This window comes from Ranitomeya imitator, chromosome 4 (genome assembly GCF_032444005.1).
Source record: "Ranitomeya imitator isolate aRanImi1 chromosome 4, aRanImi1.pri, whole genome shotgun sequence".
Taxonomy (NCBI): domain Eukaryota; kingdom Metazoa; phylum Chordata; class Amphibia; order Anura; family Dendrobatidae; genus Ranitomeya; species Ranitomeya imitator.
The window spans coordinates 22,828,605-22,856,587 of NC_091285.1; the positions used below are offsets into that span (position 1 = coordinate 22,828,605).

At 51.6% G+C, this 27,983-nt stretch overlaps 1 protein-coding gene and 1 long non-coding RNA gene across 7 annotated transcripts in view; one reads left to right on the plus strand and one right to left on the minus strand.

Annotated features, from left to right (window-relative positions):
- Positions 1 to 21,713, minus strand: part of ARHGAP8 (Rho GTPase activating protein 8) — a 185,233-nt gene extending 163,520 nt beyond the window's left edge. The window contains exons 1-2 of one of the 5 annotated variants that reach the window (XM_069763340.1): positions 21,610 to 21,706; positions 21,468 to 21,543 (exon numbers count right to left, since the gene is read on the minus strand). Coding sequence is in view for 1 of the 5 variants with exons in the window: in XM_069763341.1 (XP_069619442.1) it covers positions 21,468 to 21,502 (35 nt within the window). In the remaining 4 variants the exon portion in view is untranslated. Of the gene's footprint in view, positions 1 to 21,467 lie in introns of all 5 variants that reach the window. The other 4 variants (XM_069763341.1, XM_069763339.1, XM_069763342.1 and 1 more) reach the window with 4 other exon arrangements.
- LOC138675265 (uncharacterized) overlaps positions 1 to 27,983 on the plus strand; it is a 53,399-nt gene that overhangs the window by 19,657 nt on the left and 5,759 nt on the right. The gene's annotated exons all lie outside the window — the stretch shown is intronic.

Here is a 27,983-nt window from a genome sequence, read left to right on the forward strand (position 1 = left end):
CCACAGTAACTGTGAATTCAGCATCAGCAGAAAGCAGCAGCATGGATTACATTATACCTTAGTATTAAGCAGAATAATGATGAATACAGAAAGCAGCAGCATAAAGGGTATAATAATACTGCAGCACTAAGCAGGGTAACTGTAAATCCAGAAAGCAGCAGCATGGAGGACGTAGTATAGCAGGACTAAGCAGGGTAACTGTAAATTCAGAAAGCAGCAGGATGGATTATACAATACAGCAGTACTAAGCAGGGTAACTGTAAATCCAGAAAGCAGCAGCATGGAGAATATAATAGGAGAATATAATACAGCAGTACTAAGCAGGGTAACTGTAAATCCAGAAAGCAGCAGCATGGAGAATATAATGCAGCAGTACTAAGCAGGGTAACTGTAAATCCAGAAAGAAGCAGCATGAAGGACATTATTTGGCATTACTAAGTAGGGTAACGGTAAATCCGGAAAGCAGCAGCATGGAGAATATAATACAGCAGTACTACGCAGGGTAACTGTAAATCCAGAAAGCAGCAGCATGGAGAATATAGTGCAGCAGTACTTAGCAGGGTAACTGTAAATCCAGAAAGCAGCAGCTTGGAGAATATAATACAGCAGAACTAAGCAGGGTAACTGTAAATCCAGAAAGCAGCAGCATGGAGAATATAGTGCAGGAGTACTAAGTAGGGTAACTATAAATCCAGAAAGCAGCAGCTTGGAGGATATAATACAGCAGTGCTGAGCAGTGTAGCTGTGAATCCAGTACTTGAGTAAGATAAAACAGTTATAAAAAAAAGCAAAAGTACTGTCTGTGTGTCTGTCCCTCTCTCTTCCATTCTGCTCCTCCAGCTGTAATCTGATCACTAGCTGCTTCCCAGATTGCTCACCTTTGAGGTCTATTAGATTGGTATATACGTAAAACACTTTTTTTTTTCCTTCTTTTTTTTTTAACCATTGAGACAAATAAAATATTAATTGGACCTGCGCTATGCCAGATTACCAAACATTCTGGATTATTGGACAGTTACAGTGATACAGAACCTTCCAGAATCAAGTAATAGAAACTAATTTTCTTTGCGCTTCCGTGTTTGGTCTTTTGTTATTGCGTGCCTCAAAATGTCCGGATTATCAGACTTTTCGGATTATCAAATGTTGATTTTTTTAGACCGTGGTCCCTGTAAACCTCGAAACATTTCGTGGATGTGACGAGTGGTTAAAATGTTCCACTCGATACCAGCAATAACCTAAACGGTGGGCGTCCCCATAAAATATCACATAAACAGCGGCACAAGGTGACGGCAGCATTACAATGTGACATTGAGGTGCCACCTTGGGCCCGATTTTCACAGCAGGGCCGGTTTCCAGCACGTGGGCGGCCGGCGGTTCATCCCATCCTCGCTGAACATTAAACCCGTGAATCAAAAACCCACTGAACCTTAACACCAAGGTGACAAAAAATTTCCACTTAAAAAAAAACAAAACAGACACCTACGTCTTCTAAAACCCAGCCCTGTAAAATTCGCCAACTCTCCCCCCCCAAAAAAAAAAATCATAAAAAATATATAAATAGTTCAAAAATATTTTTTTTCTAATTTTTTTAAATAAAAAAAAGTAACAACATTTTTACATTTTCAACTACTTTTTTTTTTTTTTTAAATATATTTTTATTATTTTTTAAATGTAGTTTCTTGCGTATCAGGATTTTAATTATCTTCCTGGTTTTGAGAGTTTTTTTTTTTTACAGATATTACGCTTATAGAATTTTTTTTAAAAAAAAATGACACAAATGTTCAGAAATAATTCAACCAACGAGCTGAATTTTTTCAGAATTTTTTCAGAATTTTCTCCAAAAAATTGTCACGTTTTTCGCATATTTTCGTGGCGCCAATTTTTTTTTTTTTTTTTTTTTTACTCTTCAGTCGCACGACTATGACATTGACATCCGTATGCCCAATGGGCTCCGAATTAAAAAGGACCTATCTGTTTTTTTCTGTTTTTTTTTTTAAAGGTGATGTCCCTCTGTTGTCACTCCTGGAAATGTGCGAATAAATGAACTAGATGTTACCCTTTTGTCTTTAGTAGGAAATACCTGCATCTCCCATAAAATAGCAAAACCGGAGCACTTTATTTTTTTTTTATTTTTTAAAGGTGATGTCCCCCCGTTGTTCCTCCTGGAAATGTATAGAAAAATTAACAAGACGTCACGGTATTTATGTTTTGTAGTAAACACTTGAATTTCCCATAAAATATCAAAACTTTTTTTTTTTCTTTACGCAAAGTCCCTCTATTGTGTATGGTAGCACCCAGCAGTCAATGACATTTCCAGGAGGAACTTCAGAGGAATGGGCACAATACAGAGTTCTATGACAAAACAAAAAAAACAACATTTTTGTAGGATAGTCAAGTATTTGGTGACATCTAGAACCCTGGAGGAACATATTACGGCCGTATATTCCCGGCATCTGTACAATCCATCTCCGGTGACTGCAGCTCGGCACCGGGTCAGAACCATTTCATGATACTGATACTTGCAGCAGGTTATAAGTAGCTGCATCCGTCCATTTTTAATCCAAGTCCTTTCTCAATACCGGAGAACTCTACGGGAAAGAAGCCAGGGACCGTAATGTGGTCTGAGGCTTTCCAGAGTGACGGGGGCGCCGCCTCTCACCACAATCCTAATTTTAGCGGTCAAGATTTCCATGCTTCGGGTTCCGAACGGCGGCTTAATATACAAAGACTTTAGATCAGGGGCAAGAAAGGGTTAAAAATCTAGGAACCAAATCATCACTGGCGCTGGAGGACCCCAGCACATTGCAGACAGTGTCGATTTCAATTAGACCTGTGTAATGCTTCATTTGTCCTGTGGTGTCGCTGTTGGGAAACGGAACGCTTTGTCGTCCCGCCGATCACTGATGATCAATGGGGTTCTCGGCAGCTGGATGAGCTCCAATCGGCATATAACGAGGGAAACTGAGGGGCTCTTCCGCGACCGAGTCAGTGTGAGAGGGGGGCCCCGCTGACGCCAATGCCTATTTCAGCTGGATGTGCGTCCGAGAACAGGATGGGGAGCACTATTACAGGATGGGCCCAAAAACTGTGGACATTATACCAGGAAGGGGCACAGGATGGGAGACATATATTACTGGAAGTGGCCCAAGATGGGGGACATTACACCAGGATTATTACTGGATGGGGCCCAGAATGAGGGATATTATACCAAGAAAGGGTGCCCAGGAGGGGGATATTATTACTATAAGGGGCCCAGGAGGGGGATATTATTACTGTAAGGTGACCAGGATGAGGGACATATATTCCTGGAAGGGGCCATGATGGGGTACATTACACCAGGATTATTACTGGATGGGGCCCAGAATGAGGGATATTATACCAAGAAAGGGGCCCAGGAAGGGGATATTATTACTATAAGGAGCCTAGGAGGGGGATATTATTACTGTAAGGTGACCAGGATGAGGGACATATATTCCTGGAAGGGGCCATGATGGGGTACATTACACCAGGATTATTACTGGATGGGGCCCAGAATGAGGGATATTATACCAAGAAAGGGGCCCTGGAGGGGGATATTATTACTATAAGGGGCCCAGGAGGGGGATATTATTACGGTAAGGTGACCAGGATGAGGGACATATATTCCTGGAAGGGGCCACGATGGGGTACATTACACCAGGATGGAGGACGTTATTAATGGAAGAGGCCCAGGATGTGGCTTATTATACCAGAAATGGGGATATTATTACTGTAAGGGGTTCAGGATGGGGACATTATACCAGGAAGAGGCAAAGAAAGGGACATCATTACAGGGAGGGGTTCAGGATAGGGGGCGTATTACTGGAAGGGGTTCAGGATGGGGGGACACATATTCCTGGAAGTGGTCAGGATGGGGGACATTTCACCAGGATGGGGGACATTATTTTAGGAAGGGGCCCAGGATAGGGGATATTATGCCAAGAAAGGGGCCCAGGATGGGGGACATTATTACTGTAAGGTGACCAGAATGAGGGACATATATTCCTGGAAGGGGCCACGATGGGTTACATTACACCAAGATGGGGGACATTATTACTGGAAGAGGCCCAGGATGTGGGTTATTATACCAGAAAGGGGGATATTATTACTAGAAGGGGTTCAGGATGGGGACATTATACAGGAAAAGGCCAAGAAAGAGACATCACTACAGGAAGGGGCTCAGGCTAGGGGGCGCTATTACTGGATGGTGCTCAGGATGGGGAACATTATTACTGAAAGGGGCCCAGGATGGAGGACATTATACCAGGAAGGGGCCCAGGATGAATGACATTAGTACAGGAATGGGGGACATTATTATTACGGTATTATGGGAGGAGGGTAGGGGCAACACATATGTCTTTATAGGATTTAGAACACTACTAGGGCTAATACATCTGACCAACATGTATGTGGGGGCTCAGTCGAAATTATGTACTGGGGCCCATCAGACTTTAGTTTTAGAAACTATAAAAAAAATAAAAAAAAAATATTTTAAAAAGTTTTCAAATATAATAAAATATAATAAATATTAAATAACAGAAAATATTTTTAGAGTGGAAATTTTGTCTTGATCAAATTTAAGATAATTTAATGTAAACCAGGCCAGATCCCTTATCAGGAGGGGGGCCCTTTACCTGCTACTTTGCTGGCATGGAATTTGGACACAAAATACTAGATTTTAAGGAGTGCCTGTCACTAGGTCAAAAGTGGACAGTTAGTGCTCCTGTTTTATTCCTGCTGTTTTCCTGAGTAACTCGCTTTTTATTTTTTTTAAATCCGCCCTACGGTTCCGGAGATATGGACCTTTGTGTTTACTGCTACTTTTTATGGTCTTTATGAAGAGGGCGTGGCTCACAGGGTAATTATGCAGAATACCTGGGACACACCCCTGAGGATCTTGGGAGCCACTCCTCCAAAGAGCTTTAAAATGACCACTAAATAAAAATGCCCATATCTCTGTAACCATATGGCGGATTTTGAAAAAGAAAAAAGTAAAACACTCAGGGGAACCGAGGGAATAAAATAAGAGAAAAATTTGACACGATAACATCTTTTTTTAACATGAAATAAGCATGTGAATGGGCTTATATTGTAGACCAATGGACATGTCAAGCTGTTTTTTATATAGTTTTATTCTTATCTTTTTAATAAAGTTTGTTCCTGTTTTTTTTATATATTTGAATTTTTTTTTCTCTAAATGTCGGATTTTCACAAAGCTGGTGATCAATAGAGAAAAAAATTTCCCATTGATTTACCATCCAACAGCCAGAAACGTAATTGTGATTTTGTGCGGTAACAGCTGGAGCTCTGATGTCAGCTCCGCCGCGCTCCCTGACATTTTCATTAAGAAGTTTGTTCCCGTCCCTGAGGTCAAGAACCCAGAAAAAACAACACTGTACCGGTTCCAGAGTAGCCGCGCGAGAAAAGACAACATTTTTACATTTTTCTAATATTTTTAGAAGCTAGTAAAGTGCTCGTTTACACAGAGCCCCGCGGACAAAAGACCTGAAGAGCACGAAATGACAGGACCTGTATCCGATCATCACATGGTACCTCCCCAGCTTTGTATCCGCAACCATATGGTGGATACCTCGTACCTCCCCAGCCTTGTATCTACAACTATATCGTGGATACCTCGTACCTCCCCAGCCTTATATCCCCAACCATATGGTGGATACCTCGCACCTCCCCAGCCTTGTATCCCCGACCATATGGTGGATACCTCGTACCTCCCCAGCCTTGTATCCCCGACCATATGGTGGATACCTCGTACCTCCCCAGCCTTATATCCCCAACCATATGGTGGATACCTCGTACCTCCCCAGCCTTATATCCCCAACCATATGGTGGATACCTCGTACCTCCCCAGCCTTATATCCCCAACCATATGGTGGATACCTCGTACCTCCCCAGCCTTATATCCCCAACCATATGGTGGATACCTCGTACCTCCCCAGCCTTATATCCCCAACCATATGGTGGATACCTCGCACCTCCCCAGCCTTATATGCCCAACCATATGGTGGATACCTCACACTTCCCCAGCCTTGTATCTACAACCATATGGTGGATACCTCGTACCTCCGCAGCCTTATATCCCCAACCATATGGTGGATACCTCACACTTCCCCAGCCTTGTATCTACAACCATATGGTGGATACCTCGTACCTCCGCAGCCTTATATCCCCAACCATATGGTGGATACCTCGTACCTCCCCAGCCTTATATCCCCAACCATATGGTGGATACCTCGTACCTCCCCAGCCTTATATCCCCAACCATATGGTGGATACCTCGCACCTCCCCAGCCTTATATCCCCGACCATATGGTGGATACCTCGCACCTCCCCAGCCTTATATCCCCAACCATATGGTGGATACCTCGTACCTCCCCAGCCTTATATCCCCAACCATATGGTGGATACCTCACACTTCCCCAGTCTTGTATCTACAACCATATGGTGGATACATCGCACTTCCCCAGCCTTATATCCGCGACCATATGGTGGATACCTCACACCTCCCCAGCCTTATATCCCCAACCATATGGTGGATACCTCGTACCTCCCCAGCCTTGTATCTACAACCATATGGTGGATACCTCGTACCTCCCCAGCCTTATATCCCCAACCATATGGTGGATACCTCGTACCTCCCCAGCCTTGTATCTACAACCATATCGTGGATACCTCGCACCTCCCCAGCCTTATATCCCCAACCATATGGTGGATACCTCGCACTTCCCCAGCCTTGTATCTACAACCATATGGTGGATACCTCACACTTCCCCAGCCTTGTATCTACAACCATATGGTGGATACCTCGTACCTCCGCAGCCTTATATCCCCAACCATATGGTGGATACCTCGTACCTCCCCAGCCTTATATCCCCAACCATATGGTGGATACCTCGTACCTCCCCAGCCTTGTATCTACAACCATATCGTGGATACCTCATACCTCCACAGCCTTATATCCCCAACCATATGGTGGATACCTCGCACTTCCCCAGCCTTATATCCCCAACCATATGGTGGATACCTCGTACCTCCCCTGCCTTATATCCCCAACCATATGGTGGATACCTCGCACCTCCCCAGCCTTATATCCCCAACCATATGGTGGATACCTCGTACCTCCCCAGCCTTGTATCTACAACCATATCGTGGATACCTCATACCTCCACAGCCTTATATCCCCAACCATATGGTGGATACCTCGCACTTCCCCAGCCTTATATCCCCAACCATATGGTGGATACCTCGCACTTCCCCAGCCTTATATCCCCAACCATATGGTGGATACCTCGTACCTCCCCAGCCTTGTATCTACAACCATATGGTGGATACCGCGTACCTCCCCAGCCTTATATCCCCAACCATATGGTGGATACCTCGTACCTCCCCAGCCTTGTATCTACAACCATATCGTGGATACCTCGCACCTCCCCAGCCTTATATCCCCAACCATATGGTGGATACCTCGTACCTCCCCAGCCTTATATCCCCGACCATATGGTGGATACCTCGCACCTCCCCAGCCTTATATCCCCAACCATATGGTGGATACCTCGTACTTCCCCAGCCTTATATCCCCAACCATATGGTGGATACCTCGCACCTCCCCAGCCTTATATCCCCAACCATATGGTGGATACCTCGCACCTCCCCAGCCTTATATCCCCAACCATATGGTGGATACCTCGTACTTCCCCAGCCTTATATCCCCAACCATATGGTGGATACCTCGTACTTCCCCAGCCTTATATCCCCAACCATATCGTGGATACCTCGCACCTCCCCAGCCTTACATCCCCAACCATATGGTGGATACCTCGCACTTCCCCAGCCTTATATCCCCAACCATATGGTGGATACCTCGTACCTCCCCAGCCTTATATCCCCAACCATATGGTGGATACCTCATACTTCCCAGCCTTATATCCCCAACCATATGGTGGATACCTCGCACCTCCCCAGCCTTATATCCCCAACCATATGGTGGATACCTCGTACTTCCCAGCCTTATATCCCCAACCATATGGTGGATACCTCGCACCTCCCCAGCCTTATATCCCCAACCATATGGTGGATACCTCGTACCTCCCCAGCCTTATATCCCCAACCATATGATGGATACCTCGCACCTCCCCAGCCTTATATCCCCGACCATATGGTGGATACCTCGTACCTCCCCAGCTTTATATCCCCAACCATATGGTGGATACCTCGCACCTCCCCAGCCTTATATCCCCAACCATATGGTGGATACCTCGCACTTCCCCAGCCTTATATCCCCGACCATATGGTGGATACCTCGTACCTCCCCAGCCTTATATCCCCAACCATATGGTGGATACCTCGCACCTCCCCAGCCTTATATCCCCAACCATATGGTGGATACCTCGCACTTCCCCAGCCTTATATCCCCAACCATATGGTGGATACCTCGCACTTCCCAGCCTTATATCCCCGACCATATGGTGGATACCTTGTACCTCCCCAGCCTTATATCCCCAACCATATGGTGGATACCTCGTACCTCCCCAGCCTTATATCCACAACCATATCGTGGATACCTCGCACCTCCCCAGCCTCATATCCCCAACTATATGGTGGATACCTCGTACCTCCCCAGCCTTATATCCCCAACCATATGGTGGATACCTCGCACCTCCCCAGCCTTATATCCCCAACCATATGGTGGATACCTCGTACTTCCCCAGCCTTATATCCCCAACCATATGGTGGATACCTCGTACCTCCCCAGCTTTATATCCCCAACCATATGGTGGATACCTCGCACCTCCCCAGCCTTATATCCCCAACCATATGGTGGATACCTCGCACTTCCCCAGCCTTATATCCCCGACCATATGGTGGATACCTCGTACCTCCCCAGCCTTATATCCCCAACCATATGGTGGATACCTCGCACCTCCCCAGCCTTATATCCCCAACCATATGGTGGATACCTCGCACTTCCCCAGCCTTATATCCCCAACCATATGGTGGATACCTCGCACTTCCCAGCCTTATATCCCCGACCATATGGTGGATACCTCGTACCTCCCCAGCCTTATATCCCCAACCATATGGTGGATACCTCGTACCTCCCCAGCCTTATATCCACAACCATATCGTGGATACCTCGCACCTCCCCAGCCTCATATCCCCAACTATATGGTGGATACCTCGTACCTCCCCAGCCTTATATCCCCAACCATATGGTGGATACCTCGCACCTCCCCAGCCTTATATCCCCAACCATATGGTGGATACCTCGTACTTCCCCAGCCTTATATCCCCAACCATATGGTGGATACCTCGTACCTCCCCAGCCTTATATCCCCAACCATATGGTGGATACCTCGCACCTCCCCAGCCTTATATCCCCAACCATATGGTGGATACTTCGTACCTCCCCAGCCTTGTATCTACAACCATATCGTGGATACCTCATACCTCCACAGCCTTATATCCCCAACCATATGGTGGATACCTCGTACTTCCCCAGCCTTATATCCCCAACCATATGGTGGATACCTCGCACCTCCCCAGCCTTATATCCCCAACCATATGGTGGATACCTCGTACCTCCCCAGCCTTATATCCCCAACCATATGGTGGATACCTCGCACCTCCCCAGCCTTATATCCCCAACCATATGGTGGATACCTCGTACCTCCCCAGCCTTGTATCTACAACCATATCGTGGATACCTCATACCTCCACAGCCTTATATCCCCAACCATATGGTGGATACCTCGTACTTCCCCAGCCTTATATCCCCAACCATATGGTGGATACCTCGCACCTCCCCAGCCTTATATCCCCAACCATATGGTGGATACCTCACACTTCCCCAGCCTTATATCCCCGACCATATGGTGGATACCTCGTACCTCCCCAGCCTCATATCCCCAACCATATGGTGGATACCTCGCACCTCCCCAGCCTTATATCCCCAACCATATGGTGGATACCTCACACTTCCCAGCCTTATATCCCCAACCATATGGTGGATACCTCGCACCTCCCCAGCCTTATATCCCCAACCATATGGTGGATACCTCGTACTTCCCCAGCCTTATATCCCCAACCATATGGTGGATACCTCGTACCTCCCCAGCCTTATATCCCCAACTATATGGTGGATACCTCGTACCTCCCCAGCCTTATATCCCCAACCATATGGTGGATACCTCGCACTTCCCAGCCTTATATCCCCAACCATATGGTGGATACCTCGCACCTCCCCAGCCTTATATCCCCAACCATATGGTGGATACCTCGTACCTCCCCAGCCTTATATCCCCAACCATATGGTGGATACCTCGCACCTCCCCAGCCTTATATCCCCAACCATATGGTGGATACCTCGTACCTCCCCAGCCTTGTATCTACAACCATATCGTGGATACCTCATACCTCCACAGCCTTATATCCCCAACCATATGGTGGATACCTCGTACTTCCCCAGCCTTATATCCCCAACCATATGGTGGATACCTCGCACCTCCCCAGCCTTATATCCCCAACCATATGGTGGATACCTCACACTTCCCCAGCCTTATATCCCCAACCATATGGTGGATACCTCGTACCTCCCCAGCCTCATATCCCCAACCATATGGTGGATACCTCACACTTCCCAGCCTTATATCCCCAACCATATGGTGGATACCTCGTACCTCCCCAGCCTTATATCCCCAACCATATCGTGGATACCTCGCACCTCCCCAGCCTTATATCCCCAACCATATGGTGGATACCTCGTACCTCCCCAGCCTTATATCCCCAACCATATCGTGGATACCTCGCACCTCCCCAGCCTTATATCCCCAACCATATGGTGGATACCTCGTACCTCCCCAGCCTCATATCCCCAACCATATCGTGGATACCTCGCACCTCCCCAGCCTTATATCCCCAACCATATGGTGGATACCTCGTACCTCCCCAGCCTTATATCCCCAACTATATGGTGGATACCTCGCACCTCCCCAGCCTCATATCCCCAACTATATGGTGGATACCTCGCACCTCCCCAGCCTTGTATCCCCGACCATATGGTGGATACCTCGCACTTCCCCAGCCTTGTATCCCCGACCATATGGTGGATACCTCGCACTTCCGCAGCCTTTGGGGAAGAGACTGTGCTTGTTTGCTGTACCTGACTTTGTTTCTGAGCCTGACCACCAAGCTCTCTGCCTTAAGTGGTGCCGTAACCACGAAGCGCCGTAACTCCATGTATCACAACATGTGTCTGTGACGCCTCCTCTCCGTGTAGCCCCATTCACTTGTGGTCCAACACTCCCAGGACCATCAAAGTCCTCAGCAATCCTACTGTGGCTGGAAAGTTACCACATTGGACTAGTCTTCAAGATCTTAGTGTAAGTCTACTTTTTTTTAAAGGGAACCTGTCACCCCGTTTTTTCAGTAGGAGATAAAAATACCGTTAAATAGGGCCTGAGCTGTGCTTTACAATAGGGTATTTTTTGTCCCCTGATTCCCTACCTTTGCTGCCGAAATACCTTACAAAAGTGGCCTTTTTCGCCTGTCAATCAGGCTGGTCAGGTCAGATGGGCGTGGTCACAGCGCTGTTTTTCCCCCACATCTTGCTTAAGTTCACGTTGGTGGCGTAGTGCTTCTCGCATGTGCAAGTGCCGATTGCACTGCGCAGCTGTCGAAAAAGAGCGCGCTCGCCGCTATTCAGCGGTTTCTCGGTGGGCGCGGCCATCTTCCTGAGGCCGCGCGTGCGCAGATGGAGTCTCCTGCTTCATGGGGCTTCAGGAAAATGGCCGCGGGATGCCACGCGTGCGCAGATGGACATCGCGGCGGCCATTTTCCTGAAGCCAAGATTCGAATCTCATGGTGACATGGTGACTGTCGGACTCTATAGTGAATCATTCACGGGGACTCAAGATTCAGATTCGCCATCGATGCCTTAAAGTCTCCTTGCACATTAGATCTGTGCTGCAGACTATAAGAACTCGAGCTGTCAATCAACCGGAGCTCCCAGAGCGATTGACGACTGCACCAAACATGACGTAAACCACACGAGACGGTACTATTGACTTCCAGGATAATATTGCAATGATGCATAGAGAAAAATATGGAACTGAAAAAAAAGAGGGCAATTCTCGTTCCCTTATAAAAAAACCCTAAAACTAAGTACACCCACAACGACTAAAACCCACAGGGACCTTTTTCCCTTCCTGGAATTACGATACAAATTCATAACATAATTGGAACACACTAGCAAAATCCACCACAGGGTGCAATTTACATCACAGCCACCGGGTGGCCACATGGAGACCCAGATCATAAACCTCTCCTGACAGAGTAACTTTTTTTTAAGTTGTCCATTTTGGGAATTATGGAATCAAATGGACAGGTAAGGAAAACACACTCAAAAATTTCAAGGAGTTTTTTTACATATAAACTTTTGCCCAGAAGCATTGGACACCCTGGGCAAAGTACGTTCATTAATGGAACCCGTTAGAGTGACCCAATTATTAATTAGCATTCATAATAATGCCATAAATCACCCACATGAACAGTCTCAGCAAAGTGGATACCAACAAGCAATTTTTGCCAACAGAGTACCCAATAGAGTAAAATGTTCATCTCCACTGCTATAGAAATAAATGTGACAATTCTGTCAGCCTCCACTAGGGGGAGCTCACTGCATACAGATTTATAAATACGTTAAAGCTCCCCCTAGTGGTGGCTGCTAATAAACATCTACGATTTTCTTCTTTAATAGAACCGTGGGAGTTTTATGGAAGAAATATGGTTTATATTAGAGAATGTTTATAACTTTTTTAGTAAATACATAAATGCCCTTTAAGGAGGACCTGTCATTTGCCTTTCATCACCACAGCCACTTATTTAGTAAAATGTCACTTTCATTAAACATCCAGTCCTATAGTCTGATGTCTATTTTTGTTGTTCAGTTACATAGCACACATTCAATATCCACCTCCCTCCCATGGGCTTATTAAATAACATGCAGAAATCACTTTGAAAAATAAAAAAAAATCTAAATAATTACCATCATCACAATTCCTTTCTTTAGTAGCGGGTACAATTTAAAGAGGAAACACTAGGTGGCGCTTTGGAGCGTATTGTATACGCCAGTCTGCAGTGTGCTCTCATGCTCCCTCTAGTGGTGGCTGAAGACAACGTTTCCTCCACTATACTGATATAGAGTATTTAGAAATTAATCATCTACAAAGAAATCCTTTACAATTTCTTCAGGAACACAGTACAAGGCAACAAGGTTCCCAAAAATCCTTTTCACAAGCTGCTTGTTAATGTTATTGCGGTCATGGCCACTCTAGGGAACACACCGTCCCAATTTAATTTTCGGTTCCATCCTCCTCCCTCGCCGTCTGGAGCAAAACATTCCCTTCTGCATGGTAACTATAGTCCTCATCAATCACCGGGAGCCTCCTATAACCGGGCGGGCAGAAGCCCCAACAATGGGGGATAGACGGAGGTGCTATCTGTTATCTATCTACCTATGTATTATCTATATTATCTATCACCTATCTATTATCTGTTATCTATCTATTATCTATTATCTATCTATTATCTATCTATCTATTATCTATCTATTATCTGTTATCTATCTATTATCTATTATCTATCTATTATCTATCTATCTATTATCTATCTATTATCTATCTATCTATTATCTATCTATTATCTATCTATTATCTATCTATCTATTATCTATCTATTATCTATCTATCTATCTATCTATCTATCTATCTATCTATCTATCTATCTATCTATTATCTATCTATTATCTATCTATCTATTATCTATCTATCTATCTATCTATCACCTATCTATTATCTATCTATCATCTATCTATCTATTATCTATCTATCTATCTATTTATTTATTATCTATCTATCTATTCTTTATCTATTATCTATCTATCTATTATCTATCATCTATCTATTTATTATCTATCTATTATCTATCTATCTATCTATCATCTATTATCTATCTATGTATCTATCTATTATCTATCTATCTATTTATTGTCTATCTATTATCTATCTATTTATTATCTATCTATTATCTATCTATTATCTATTTATTATCTATCTATCTATTATCTATCTATTATCTATCTATTATCTATCTATCTATCTATCTATCTATCTATCTATCTATTATCTATCTATCTATTATCTATCTATCTATCTATCTATTATCTATCTATCATCTATTATCTATCTATCTATCTATCTATCTATCTATCTATCTATCTATTAATCTATCTATCTATCTATCTATCTATCTATCTATCTATCTATCTATCTATCTATTATCTATCTATCTATTATCTATCTATCTATTATCTATCTATCTATCTATCACCACCATTCCTCCTTTTATATACATAGTATACATGAGGACTACGTCCTGTGTCGTTACAATGTATCAGACATGTTTTTGTCACTATTGCCGTGTGTTTTCCGCCCCGGTATTGGGGGCTCCTACAGACGTCTGACACTGATCTGTTCCCCCCAGACGACATTGCCTGACTCCGCGCCGTGTGACCTGTGTGTAACCGCAGTAGTGGGCACTGTACCCCCGGCAGTGGTGACACTGTACCCCCGGCAGTGGTGGCACTGTACCCCCGGCAGTAGTGGCACTGTACCCCCGGCAGTAGTGGCACTGTACCCCCGGCAGTGGTGGCACTGTACCCCCGGCAGTAGTGGCACTGTACCCCCGGCAGTAGTGGCACTGTACCCCCGGCAGTGGTGGCACTGTACCCCCGGCAGTAGTGGCACTGTACCCCCGGCAGTAGTGGCACTGTACCCCCGGCAGTGGTGACACTGTACCCCCGGCAGTGGTAGCACTGTACCCCCGGCAGTAGTGGCACTGTACCCCCGGCAGTGGTGGCACTGTACCCCCGGCAGTAGTGGCACTGTACCCCCGGCAGTAGTGGCACTGTACCCCCGGCAGTAGTAGCACTGTACCCCCGGCAGTAGTGGCACTGTACCCCCGGCAGTGGTGGCACTGTACCCCCGGCAGTAGTGGCACTGTACCCCCGGCAGTAGTAGCACTGTACCCCCGGCAGTAGTAGCACTGTACCCCCGGCAGTGGTGGCACTGTACCCCCGGCAGTAGTGGCACTGTACCCCCGGCAGTAGTGGCACTGTACCCCCGGCAGTGGTGGCACTGTACCCCCGGCAGTGGTGGCACTGTACCCCCGGCAGTGGTGGCACTGTACCCCCGGCAGTAGTGGCACTGTACCCCCGGCAGTAGTAGCACTGTACCCCCGGCAGTAGTAGCACTGTACCCCCGGCAGTAGTGGCACTGTACCCCCGGCAGTGGTGGCACTGTACCCCCGGCAGTGGTGTGCACTGTACCCCCGGCAGTAGTGGCACTGTACCCCCGGCAGTAGTGGCACTATACCCCCGGCAGTGGTGGCACTGTACCCCCGGCAGTAGTGGCACTGTACCCCCGGCAGTAGTAGCACTGTACCCCCGGCAGTAGTGGCACTGTACCCCCGGCAGTAGTGTGCACTGTACCCCCGGCAGTGGTGGCACTGTACCCCCGGCAGTAGTGTGCACTGTACCCCCGGCAGTAGTGGCACTGTACCCCCGGCAGTAGTGTGCACTGTACCCCCGGCAGTGGTGGCACTGTACCCCCGGCAGTAGTGTGCACTGTACCCCCGGCAGTAGTGGCACTGTACCCCCGGCAGTAGTGTGCACTGTACCCCCGGCAGTAGTAGCACTGTACCCCCTGCAGTAGTGGCACTATACCCCCGGCAGTGGTGGCACTGTACCCCCGGCAGTAGTGGCACTGTACCCCCGGCAGTAGTAGCACTGTACCCCCGGCAGTAGTGGCACTGTACCCCCGGCAGTAGTGTGCACTGTACCCCCGGCAGTGGTGGCACTGTACCCCCGGCAGTAGTGTGCACTGTACCCCCGGCAGTAGTGGCACTGTACCCCCGGCAGTAGTGTGCACTGTACCCCCGGCAGTAGTAGCACTGTACCCCCGGCAGTAGTGGCACTGTACCCCCGGCAGTGGTGGCACTGTACCCCCGGCAGTAGTGGCACTGTACCCCCGGCAGTAGTGGCACTGTACCCCCGGCAGTAGTGTGCACTGTACCCCCGGCAGTAGTGGCACTGTACCCCCGGCAGTGGTGGCACTGTACCCCCGGCAGTAGTGTGCACTGTACCCCCGGCAGTAGTGGCACTGTACCCCCGGCAGTGGTGGCACTGTACCCCCGGCAGTAGTGGCACTGTACCCCCGGCAGTAGTGCGCACTGTACCCCCGGCAGTAGTGGCACTGTACCCCCGGCAGTAGTAGCACTGTACCCCCGGCAGTAGTGGCACTGTACCCCCGGCAGTAGTGGCACTGTACCCCCGGCAGTAGTGTGCACTGTACCCCCGGCAGTAGTGGCACTGTACCCCCGGCAGTGGTGGCACTGTACCCCCGGCAGTAGTGTGCACTGTACCCCCGGTAGTAGTGGCACTGTACCCCCGGCAGTAGTGGCACTGTACCCCCGGCAGTGGTGGCACTGTACCCCCGGCAGTAGTGGCACTGTACCCCCGGCAGTAGTGGCACTGTACCCCCGGCAGTGGTGGCACTGTACCCCCGGCAGTAGTGGCACTGTACCCCCGGCAGTAGTGGCACTGTACCCCCGGCAGTGGTGACACTGTACCCCCGGCAGTGGTAGCACTGTACCCCCGGCAGTAGTGGCACTGTACCCCCGGCAGTGGTGGCACTGTACCCCCGGCAGTAGTGGCACTGTACCCCCGGCAGTAGTGGCACTGTACCCCCGGCAGTAGTAGCACTGTACCCCCGGCAGTAGTGGCACTGTACCCCCGGCAGTGGTGGCACTGTACCCCCGGCAGTAGTGGCACTGTACCCCCGGCAGTGGTGGCACTGTACCCCCGGCAGTAGTGGCACTGTACCCCCGGCAGTAGTGGCACTGTACCCCCGGCAGTGGTGGCACTGTACCCCCGGCAGTGGTGGCACTGTACCCCCGGCAGTGGTGGCACTGTACCCCCGGCAGTAGTGGCACTGTACCCCCGGCAGTAGTAGCACTGTACCCCCGGCAGTAGTAGCACTGTACCCCCGGCAGTAGTGGCACTGTACCCCCGGCAGTGGTGGCACTGTACCCCCGGCAGTGGTGTGCACTGTACCCCCGGCAGTAGTGGCACTGTACCCCCGGCAGTAGTGGCACTATACCCCCGGCAGTGGTGGCACTGTACCCCCGGCAGTAGTGGCACTGTACCCCCGGCAGTAGTAGCACTGTACCCCCGGCAGTAGTGGCACTGTACCCCCGGCAGTGGTGGCACTGTACCCCCGGCAGTAGTGTGCACTGTACCCCCGGCAGTAGTGGCACTGTACCCCCGGCAGTAGTGTGCACTGTACCCCCGGCAGTAGTAGCACTGTACCCCCGGCAGTAGTGGCACTGTACCCCCGGCAGTGGTGGCACTGTACCCCCGGCAGTAGTGGCACTGTACCCCCGGCAGTAGTGGCACTGTACCCCCGGCAGTAGTGTGCACTGTACCCCCGGCAGTAGTGGCACTGTACCCCCGGCAGTGGTGGCACTGTACCCCCGGCAGTAGTGTGCACTGTACCCCCGGCAGTAGTGGCACTGTACCCCCGGCAGTGGTGGCACTGTACCCCCGGCAGTAGTGGCACTGTACCCCCGGCAGTAGTGCGCACTGTACCCCCGGCAGTAGTGGCACTGTACCCCCGGCAGTAGTAGCACTGTACCCCCGGCAGTAGTGGCACTGTACCCCCGGCAGTAGTGGCACTGTACCCCCGGCAGTAGTGTGCACTGTACCCCCGGCAGTAGTGGCACTGTACCCCCGGCAGTGGTGGCACTGTACCCCCGGCAGTAGTGTGCACTGTACCCCCGGTAGTAGTGGCACTGTACCCCCGGCAGTGGTGGCACTGTACCCCCGGCAGTAGTGGCACTGTACCCCCGGCAGTAGTGGCACTGTACCCCCGGCAGTGGTGGCACTGTACCCCCGGCAGTAGTGGCACTGTACCCCCGGCAGTAGTGGCACTGTACCCCCGGCAGTAGTGTGCACTGTACCCCCGGCAGTAGTGGCACTGTACCCCCGGCAGTGGTGGCACTGTACCCCCGGCAGTAGTGTGCACTGTACCCCCGGCAGTAGTGGCACTGTACCCCCGGCAGTGGTGGCACTGTACCCCCGGCAGTAGTGGCACTGTACCCCCGGCAGTAGTGCGCACTGTACCCCCAGCAGTAGTGGCACTGTACCCCCGGCAGTAGTAGCACTGTACCCCCGGCAGTAGTGGCACTGTACCCCCGGCAGTAGTGGCACTGTACCCCCGGCAGTAGTGTGCACTGTACCCCCGGCAGTAGTGGCACTGTACCCCCGGCAGTGGTGGCACTGTACCCCCGGCAGTAGTGTGCACTGTACCCCCGGTAGTAGTGGCACTGTACCCCCGGCAGTGGTGGCACTGTACCCCCGGCAGTAGTGGCACTGTACCCCCGGCAGTAGTGGCACTGTACCCCCGGCAGTAGTGGCACTGTACCCCCGGCAATGGTGGCACTGTACCCCTGGCAGTGGTGGCACTGTACCCCCGGCAGTGGTGGCACTGTACCCCCGGCAGTAGTGGCACTGTACCCCCGGCAGTAGTGTGCACTGTACCCCCAGCAGTGGTGGCACTGTACCCCCGGCAGTGGTGGCACTGTACCCCCGGCAGTGGTGGCACTGTACCCCCGGCAGTAGTGGCACTGTACCCCCGGCAGTAGTAGCACTGTACCCCCGGTAGTAGTGGCACTGTACCCCCGGCAGTGGTGGCACTGTACCCCCGGCAGTAGTGGCACTGTACCCCCGGCAGTAGTGGCACTGTACCCCCGGCAGTAGTGGCACTGTACCACCGGTAGTAGTGGCACTGTACCCCCGGCAGTAGTGTGCACTGTACCCCCGGCAGTGGTGGCACTGTACCCCCGGCAGTGGTGGCACTGTACCCCCGGCAGTAGTGGCACTGTACCCCCGGCAGTAGTAGCACTGTACCCCCGGTAGTAGTGGCACTGTACCCCCGGCAGTGGTGGCACTGTACCCCCGGCAGTAGTGGCACTGTACCCCCGGCAGTAGTGGCACTGTACCCCCGGCAGTAGTGGCACTGTACCCCCGGCAGTGGTGGCACTGTACCCCCGGCAGTAGTGGCACTGTACCCCCGGCAGTAGTAGCACTGTACCCCCGGCAGTAGTAGCACTGTACCCCCGGCAGTAGTAGCACTGTACCCCCGGCAGTAGTGGCACTGTACCCCCGGCAGTGGTGCCACTGTACCCCCGGCAGTCGTGGCACTGTACCCCCGGCAGTGGTGGCACTGTACCCCCGGCAGTCGTGGCACTGTACCCCCGGCAGTAGTAGCACTGTACCCCCGGCAGTAGTAGCACTGTACCCCCGGCAGTGGTGGCACTGTACCCCCGGCAGTAGTGTGCACTGTACCCCCGGCAGTAGTGGCACTGTACCCCCGGCAGTGGTGGCACTGTACCCCCGGCAGTGGTGGCACTGTACCCCCGGCAGTGGTGGCACTGTACCCCCGGCAGTGGTAGCACTGTACCCCCGGCAGTGGTGGCACTGTACCCCCGGCAGTGGTGGCACTGTACCCCCGGCAGTGGTGGCACTGTACCCCCGGCAGTGGTAGCACTGTACCCCCGGCAGTGGTGGCACTGTACCCCCGGCAGTGGTGGCACTGTACCCCCGGCAGTGGTGGCACTGTACCCCCGGCAGTGGTGGCACTGTACCCCCGGCAGTAGTGGCACTGTACCCCCGGCAGTAGTAGCACTGTACCCCCGGTAGTAGTGGCACTGTACCCCCGGCAGTGGTGGCACTGTACCCCCGGCAGTGGTGGCACTGTACCCCCGGCAGTAGTGGCACTGTACCCCCGGCAGTAGTAGCACTGTACCCCCGGTAGTAGTGGCACTGTACCCCCGGCAGTGGTGGCACTGTACCCCCGGCAGTAGTGGCACTGTACCCCCGGCAGTAGTGGCACTGTACCCCCGGCAGTAGTGGCACTGTACCCCCGGCAGTGGTGGCACTGTACCCCCGGCAGTAGTGGCACTGTACCCCCGGCAGTAGTAGCACTGTACCCCCGGCAGTAGTAGCACTGTACCCCCGGCAGTAGTAGCACTGTACCCCCGGCAGTAGTGGCACTGTACCCCCGGCAGTGGTGGCACTGTACCCCCGGCAGTCGTGGCACTGTACCCCCGGCAGTGGTGGCACTGTACCCCCGGCAGTCGTGGCACTGTACCCCCGGCAGTAGTAGCACTGTACCCCCGGCAGTAGTAGCACTGTACCCCCGGCAGTGGTGGCACTGTACCCCCGGCAGTAGTGTGCACTGTACCCCCGGCAGTAGTGGCACTGTACCCCCGGCAGTGGTGGCACTGTACCCCCGGCAGTGGTGGCACTGTACCCCCGGCAGTGGTGGCACTGTACCCCCGGCAGTGGTAGCACTGTACCCCCGGCAGTGGTGGCACTGTACCCCCGGCAGTGGTGGCACTGTACCCCCGGCAGTGGTGGCACTGTACCCCCGGCAGTGGTAGCACTGTACCCCCGGCAGTGGTGGCACTGTACCCCCGGCAGTGGTGGCACTGTACCCCCGGCAGTGGTGGCACTGTACCCCCGGCAGTAGTAGCACTGTACCCCCGGCAGTGGTGGCACTGTACCCCCGGCAGTAGTGTGCACTGTACCCCCGGCAGTAGTGGCACTGTACCCCCGGCAGTGGTGGCACTGTACCCCCGGCAGTAGTGTGCACTGTACCCCCGGCAGTGGTGGCACTGTACCCCCGGCAGTGGTGGCACTGTACCCCCGGCAGTGGTGGCACTATACCCCCGGCAGTGGTGGCACTGTACCCCCGGCAGTGGTGGCACTGTACCCCCGGCAGTGGTGGCACTGTACCCCCGGCAGTGGTGGCACTGTACCCCCGGCAGTGGTGGCACTGTACCCCCGGCAGTAGTGGCACTGTACCCCCGGCAGTGGTGGCACTATACCCCCGGCAGTGGTGGCACTGTACCCCCGGCAGTGGTGGCACTGTACCCCCGGCAGTGGTGGCACTGTACCCCCGGCAGTAGTGGCACTGTACCCCCGGCAGTGGTGGCACTGTACCCCCGGCAGTGGTGGCACTGTACCCCCGGCAGTAGTGGCACTGTACCCCCGGCAGTGGTGGCACTGTACCCCCGGCAGTACCGCCGGCACCAGCCTGGCACCTTCCCTCTTATTGAGGCCATTGGGCACAGTTTTGGGGTCTCCAATAGCGATCGCCTGTGTACATGGGGGTCTCCCCGCACAGGGAAAACACGAGCGGTTAACCACTTAGATCCTGGAAGGGAAAATAAATAAGGCAGCAATTTTTGGGGGGGAGCGAGGAAGGTGCATGGAAATGAGGAGTTATTCTGCCCCCAGGTAATGAGGGACTCACCTGATCCACTGCGCCGCTGTCGCTGCTTCTGGCATTTGCAGAGGATCCCAGTCTGGAGGCAGGAGATCTATGGGATCTGTCAGACAGAGGGAGGGTTAGGGGGGGATTAGGGGGGTTATGGAGGGGGGTTATGGTCACATACAGCCCCACGTGTCGGCCTCCCCCTCTGCAGACAGGACAGTCCCTGGCGAGGAGCTGTCTACGGCTTGATCCCTTTTTGCTTTGCTGCCATCCTTGCTGCTGTGAGTTCCTCCCCTGCCTCCACCCCTGTCACTGCTCATCTCCTCCCTCCTGTGATATTACAGGACCAGCACTATGCAGGCAGCACCAGGACCACAGCAAGCAGGGATCCTACAATCAGAGGGACCGCAGCAAGCAGGGATCCTACAATCAGAGGGACTGCAGCAAGCAGGGATCCTACAATCAGAGGGACCGCAGCAAGCAGGGATCCTACAATCAGAGGGACTGCAGCAAGCAGGGATCCTACAATCAGAGGGACGGTAGCAAGCAGGGATCCTACAATCAGAGGGACCGCAGCAAGCAGGGATCCTACAATCAGAGGGACCGCAGCAAGCAGGGATCCTACAATCAGAGGGACCGCAGCAAGCAGGGATCCTACAATCAGAGGGACCGCAGCAAGCAGGGATCCTACAATCAGAGGGACCGCAGCAAGCAGGGATCCTACAATCAGAGGGACCGCAGAAAGCAGGGATCCTACAATCAGAGGGACCACAGAAAGCAGGGATCCTACAATCAGAGGGACCGCAGCAAGCAGGGATCCTACAATCAGAGGGACCGCAGCAAGCAGGGATCCTACAATCAGAGGGACCGCAGCAAGCAGGGATCCTACAATCAGAGGGACCGCAGCAAGCAGGGATCCTACAATCAGAGGGACCGCAGCAAGCAGGGATCCTACAATCAGAGGGACTGCAGCAAGCAGGGATCCTACAATCAGAGGGACGGCAGCAAGCAGGGATCCTACAATCAGAGGGACCGCAGCAAGCAGGGATCCTACAATCAGAGGGACCGCAGCAAGCAGGGATCCTACAATCAGAGGGACCACAGCAAGCAGGGATCCTACAATCAGAGGGACCGCAGCAAGCAGGGATCCTACAATCAGAGGGACCGCAGCAAGCAGGGATCCTACAATCAGAGGGACCGCAGCAAGCAGGGATCCTACAATCAGAGGGACCGCAGCAAGCAGGGATCCTACAATCAGAGAGACCACAGCAAGCAGGGATCCTACAATCAGAGGGACCGCAGCAAGCAGGGATCCTACAATCAGAGGGACCGCAGCAAGCAGGGATCCTACAATCAGAGGGACCACAGCAAGCAGGGATCCTACAATCAGAGGGACGGTAGCAAGCAGGGATCCTACAATCAGAGGGACCGCAGCAAGCAGGGATCCTACAATCAGAGGGACCGCAGCAAGCAGGGATCCTACAATCAGAGGGACCGCAGCAAGCAGGGATCCTACAATCAGAGGGACCACAGCAAGCAGGGATCCTACAATCAGAGGGACCGCAGCAAGCAGGGATCCTACAATCAGAGGGACCGCAGCAAGCAGGGATCCTACAATCAGAGGGACCGCAGAAAGCAGGGATCCTACAATCAGAGGGACCGCAGAAAGCAGGGATCCTACAATCAGAGGGACCGCAGCAAGCAGGGATCCTACAATCAGAGGGACCGCAGCAAGCAGGGATCCTACAATCAGAGGGACCGCAGCAAGCAGGGATCCTACAATCAGAGGGACCGCAGCAAGCAGGGATCCTACAATCAGAGGGACCGCAGCAAGCAGGGATCCTACAATCAGAGGGACCACAGCAAGCAGGGATCCTACAATCAGAGGGACCGCAGAAAGCAGGGATCCTACAATCAGAGGGACCGCAGCAAGCAGGGATCCTACAATCAGAGGGACCGCAGCAAGCAGGGATCCTACAATCAGAGGGACCGCAGCAAGCAGGGATCCTACAATCAGAGGGACCACAGCAAGCAGGGATCCTACAATCAGAGGGACCGCAGCAAGCAGGGATCCTACAATCAGAGGGACCGCAGCAAGCAGGGATCCTACAATCAGAGGTACCGCAGCAAGCAGAGATCCTACAATCAGAGGGACCGCAGCAAGCAGGGATCCTACAATCAGAGGGACCACAGCAAGCAGGGATCCTACAATCAGAGGGACCGCAGCAAGCAGGGATCCTACAATCAGAGGGACCACAGCAAGCAGGGATCCTACAATCAGAGGGACCGCAGCAAGCAGGGATCCTGCAATCAGAGGGACCGCAGCAAGCAGGGATCCTACAATCAGAGGGACCGCAGAAAGCAGGGATCCTACAATCAGAGGGACCGCAGCAAGCAGGGATCCTACAATCAGAGGGACCGCAGCAAGCAGGGATCCTACAATCAGAGGGACCGCAGCAAGCAGGGATCCTACAATCAGAGGGACCACAGAAAGCAGGGATCCTACAATCAGAGGGACCGCAGAAAGCAGGAATCCTACAATCAGAGGGACCACAGCAAGCAGGGATCCCACAATCAGAGGGACCACAGAAAGCAGGGATCCTACAATCAGAGGGACCGCAGAAAGCAGGGATCCTACAATCAGAGGGACCGCAGCAAACAGGGATCCTACAATCAGAGGGACGGTAGCAAGCAGGGATCCTACAATCAGAGGGTCCGCAGAAAGCAGGGATCCTACAATCAGAGGGTCCGCAGAAAGCAGGGATCCTAGAATCAGAGGGACCGCAGCAAGCAGGGATCCTACAATCAGAGGGACTGCAGCAAGCAGCGATCCTACAATCAGAGGGACGGCAGCAAGCAGGGATCCTACAATCAGAGGGACGGTAGCAAGCAGCGATCCTAGAATCAGAGGGACCGCAGCAAGCAGGGATCCTACAATTGGAGGGACGGTAGCAAGCAGAGATCCTACAATCAGGGGGACCGCAGAAAGCAGGGATCCTACAATCAAGGGGACTGCAGCAAGCAGAGATCCTACAATCAGAGGGACCGCAGCAAGCAGGGATCCTACAATCAGAGGGACCGCAGCAAGCAGTGATTGTACAATCGGAGCTGAAATGATGGCGTCTAGAACAGAAATATCAATAATCCCAGACTCCTGAATGGCAAATTGACTAAAGGGTTAATTCCTATAAGAAAAATTAGTGGACCAATGGTGGTCCTACCACTGAGAAACCCACCGATTCCGAGATCGGGGATCAGAAAATCCCCTTCTAAATAAATGAGGGATGGGCAGAAAAGTGTAGAAAATCTCCATTCATTCTCTATGGGACTGCCGTGGATAGCGGGGTACTGCGCTCCGCTGTGTGCACGCTCAGGGCTGCGCATAGGTCTCATTTCTATGTCCCAGTAGTTGGATCCCTGTGAATACGCACATGGCGCCTGTAGTGCGGAGCCTCAGTACTCACACTGCACAGACCGGAGCAGCGAGGCGGGGAGCGGGGAGAGGCGAGTAGTGTTTATTTGATCTATTATGTCAGTGGGGGCTGGCATAGGGTGACATCATACTGAGTGGAGGCTGGCATTGGGGACCATCATACTGAGTGGAGGCTGGCATTGGGGACCATCATACTGAGTGGAGGCTGGCATTGGGGACCATCATACTGAGTGGGGGCTGGCATTGGGGACCATCATACTGAGTGGATGGTTCTCACTGGATGACATCACACTGAGTGGGTGACTGGTACTGGGGTCATCATACTCAGGGGGGAGAGTCATTGGGGATCATCATACTCAATGAAGCTCTGGCATTGGAGAGTCATCATATTGAGTAGAGGTTGCATTGGGGGTCATACTGACTGGCGGCTGGCATGAGGGCCATCATACTAAGTGGGTGGCTGGTATTGGGGTAATCATACTGAGTTGGGGAGTGGCATTGGGGGCATCATACTGAATGGGAGACTGGCATTGGGGGATCTTACTGAATGGGAGACTGGCATTGGGGGACATCATACTGAATGGGAGACTGGCATTGGGGGCATCATACTGAATGGGAGACTTGCATTGGGGGCATCATACTGAATGGGAGACTGGCATTGGGGGTCATCATACTGAATGGGAGACTGGCATTGGGGGGCATCATACTGAATGGGAGACTGGCATTGGGGGACATCATACTGAATGGGAGACTGGCATTGGGGGCATCATACTGAATGGGAGACTGGCATTGGGGGCATCATACTGAATGGGTGGCTGGCATTGGGGGTCATCATACTGAATGGGAGACTGGCATTGGGAGGCATCATACTGAATGGGAGACTGGCATTGGGGGCATCATACTGAATGCGTGGCTGGCATTGGGAGTCATCATACTGAATGGGAGACTGGCATTGGGGGCATCATACTGAATGGGAGACTGGCATTGCGGGGCATCATACTGAATGGGTGGCTGGCATTGGGGGTCATCATACTGAATGGGAGACTGGCATTGGGAGGCATCATACTGAATGGGAGACTGGCATTGGGGGTCATCATACTGAATGGGAGACTGCCATTGGGGGTCATCATACTGAATGGGAGACTGGCATTGGGGGTCATCATACTGAATGGGAGACTGGCATTGGGGGCCTCATACTGAATGGGAGACTGGCATTGGGGGCATCATACTGAGTGGGTGGCTGGCATTGGGGGTCATCATACTGAATGGGAGACCGGCATTGGGGGTCATCATACTGAATGGGAGACTGGCATTGGGGGTCATCATACTGAATGGGAGACTGGCATTGGGGGCCTCATACTGAATGGGAGACTGGCATTGGGGGCATCATACTGAGTGGGTGGCTGGCATTGGGAGGCATCATACTGAATGGGAGACTGGCATTGGGGGTCATCATACTGAATGGGAGACTGGCATTGGGGGTCATCATACTGAATGGGAGACTGGCATTGGGGGTCATCATACTGAATGGGAGACTGGCATTGGGGGCATCATACTGAATGGGAGACTGGCATTGGGGGCATCATTCTGAGTGGGTGGCTGGCATTGGGGGTCATCATACTGAATGGGAGACTGGCATTGGGGGCATCATACTGAATGGGAGACTGGCATTGGGGGCATCATTCTGAGTGGGTGGCTGGCATTGGGGGTCATCAAACTGGGGTAACATATTGGGGTGACATACTGAGTGGGAGTTGAATTAGGGGTCATACTGTGTGGGGGCTGGCATTGAGTCCATCATACCGAGTGGGTGGATGGCATTAGGTGATGTCATACTGAGTGGGGACTGGCATTGGGGGCCATCATAAAGAATGAGGGACTGGAATTGGGGGCCATCAAACTGAATAGGTGGGGTAGCTCAGAGATGGCATCAGCGCAGAGTAAACATGGGCAGATGCCAAGGTCCACAGAGCTTGAGGAAGCCATTGTGTTCAGGCGAAACATCCTCAACACTTTTCATGTCAGGGTGGGTAGACAGATATCCACCCAAGTGCCAATGTACGTACACACATGGAACCAGCCCTAGTCGCCCGCTGGACAATAATCCACAGCTATGGAGAATATCAGTGATGCCGTATGGGGGTTTTCAGCTAAGTTTATCCTGAAATTAATGAATTCAGCTGCTGAAGAAGCTCTTAGGAGCCCATGTTAAGTCTTATTTTACGATAGAAAATGTCTTTATTCTTAAAATGTGTCTCAAGGGTAAAATGTTCAGGAAAAATCTGGTACAGAACAAGACTTTACTGCCTCATAAAGCCAAAGTTGGCATAAAATGTAGGTACGTGTGGCATGGAGTGCGGGCGCGGTGATGCAATAAATGATCTGTATGGATATAGCCCAAGTTTTTAGGTATCCTTTTAAATTTTTGCAAAAATAGCCGTACCACTTTGTCCTCACTGGTCTAGAGGAATTGTACCTCCCCTTCTGTACCTCCCCTGCTTTCTAGTAAGTGTTTCATCTTACTCCAGTGCTGAATTCACATTTACACTGCTTAGTAATGCTCCATAATATCCTCCATGCTGCTGCTTTCTAGTGAGCGATTTATCTTAACCCAGTGTTTGATTCACATATACCTGTGCTCAGTAATGCTATATAATGCCCTCCATGATGCTACTGCTCTCCAGTGAGTGTTTTATCTGACTCCAGTGCTGGATTCACATTTGCACTGCACAGTAATGCTGAATAATGTCTTCCATGCTGCTTCTGCTTTTAATAAGTGTTTTAAATTACCCCACTGTTGTTTTCACAACTTAACTGCTCAGTAATTCTGTATAATGTATTCCATGCTGCTGCTGCTTTCTAGTAAGTGTGTTATCTTACCCCAGTGCTGAATTCACATCTACACTGCTCAGTAATGCTCCATAATATCCTTCATGTTGTTGCTTTCTAGTGAGCGATTTATTTTAACCCAGTGCTGGATTCACGTATACCTGTGCTCAGTAATGCTATATAATGTCCTTCATGATGTTGCTGTTCTCCAGTAAGTGTATTATCTTACCCCAGTGCTGGATTCACATCTACACTGCTCAGTAATGCTGTATAATGTGTTCCATGCTACTGCT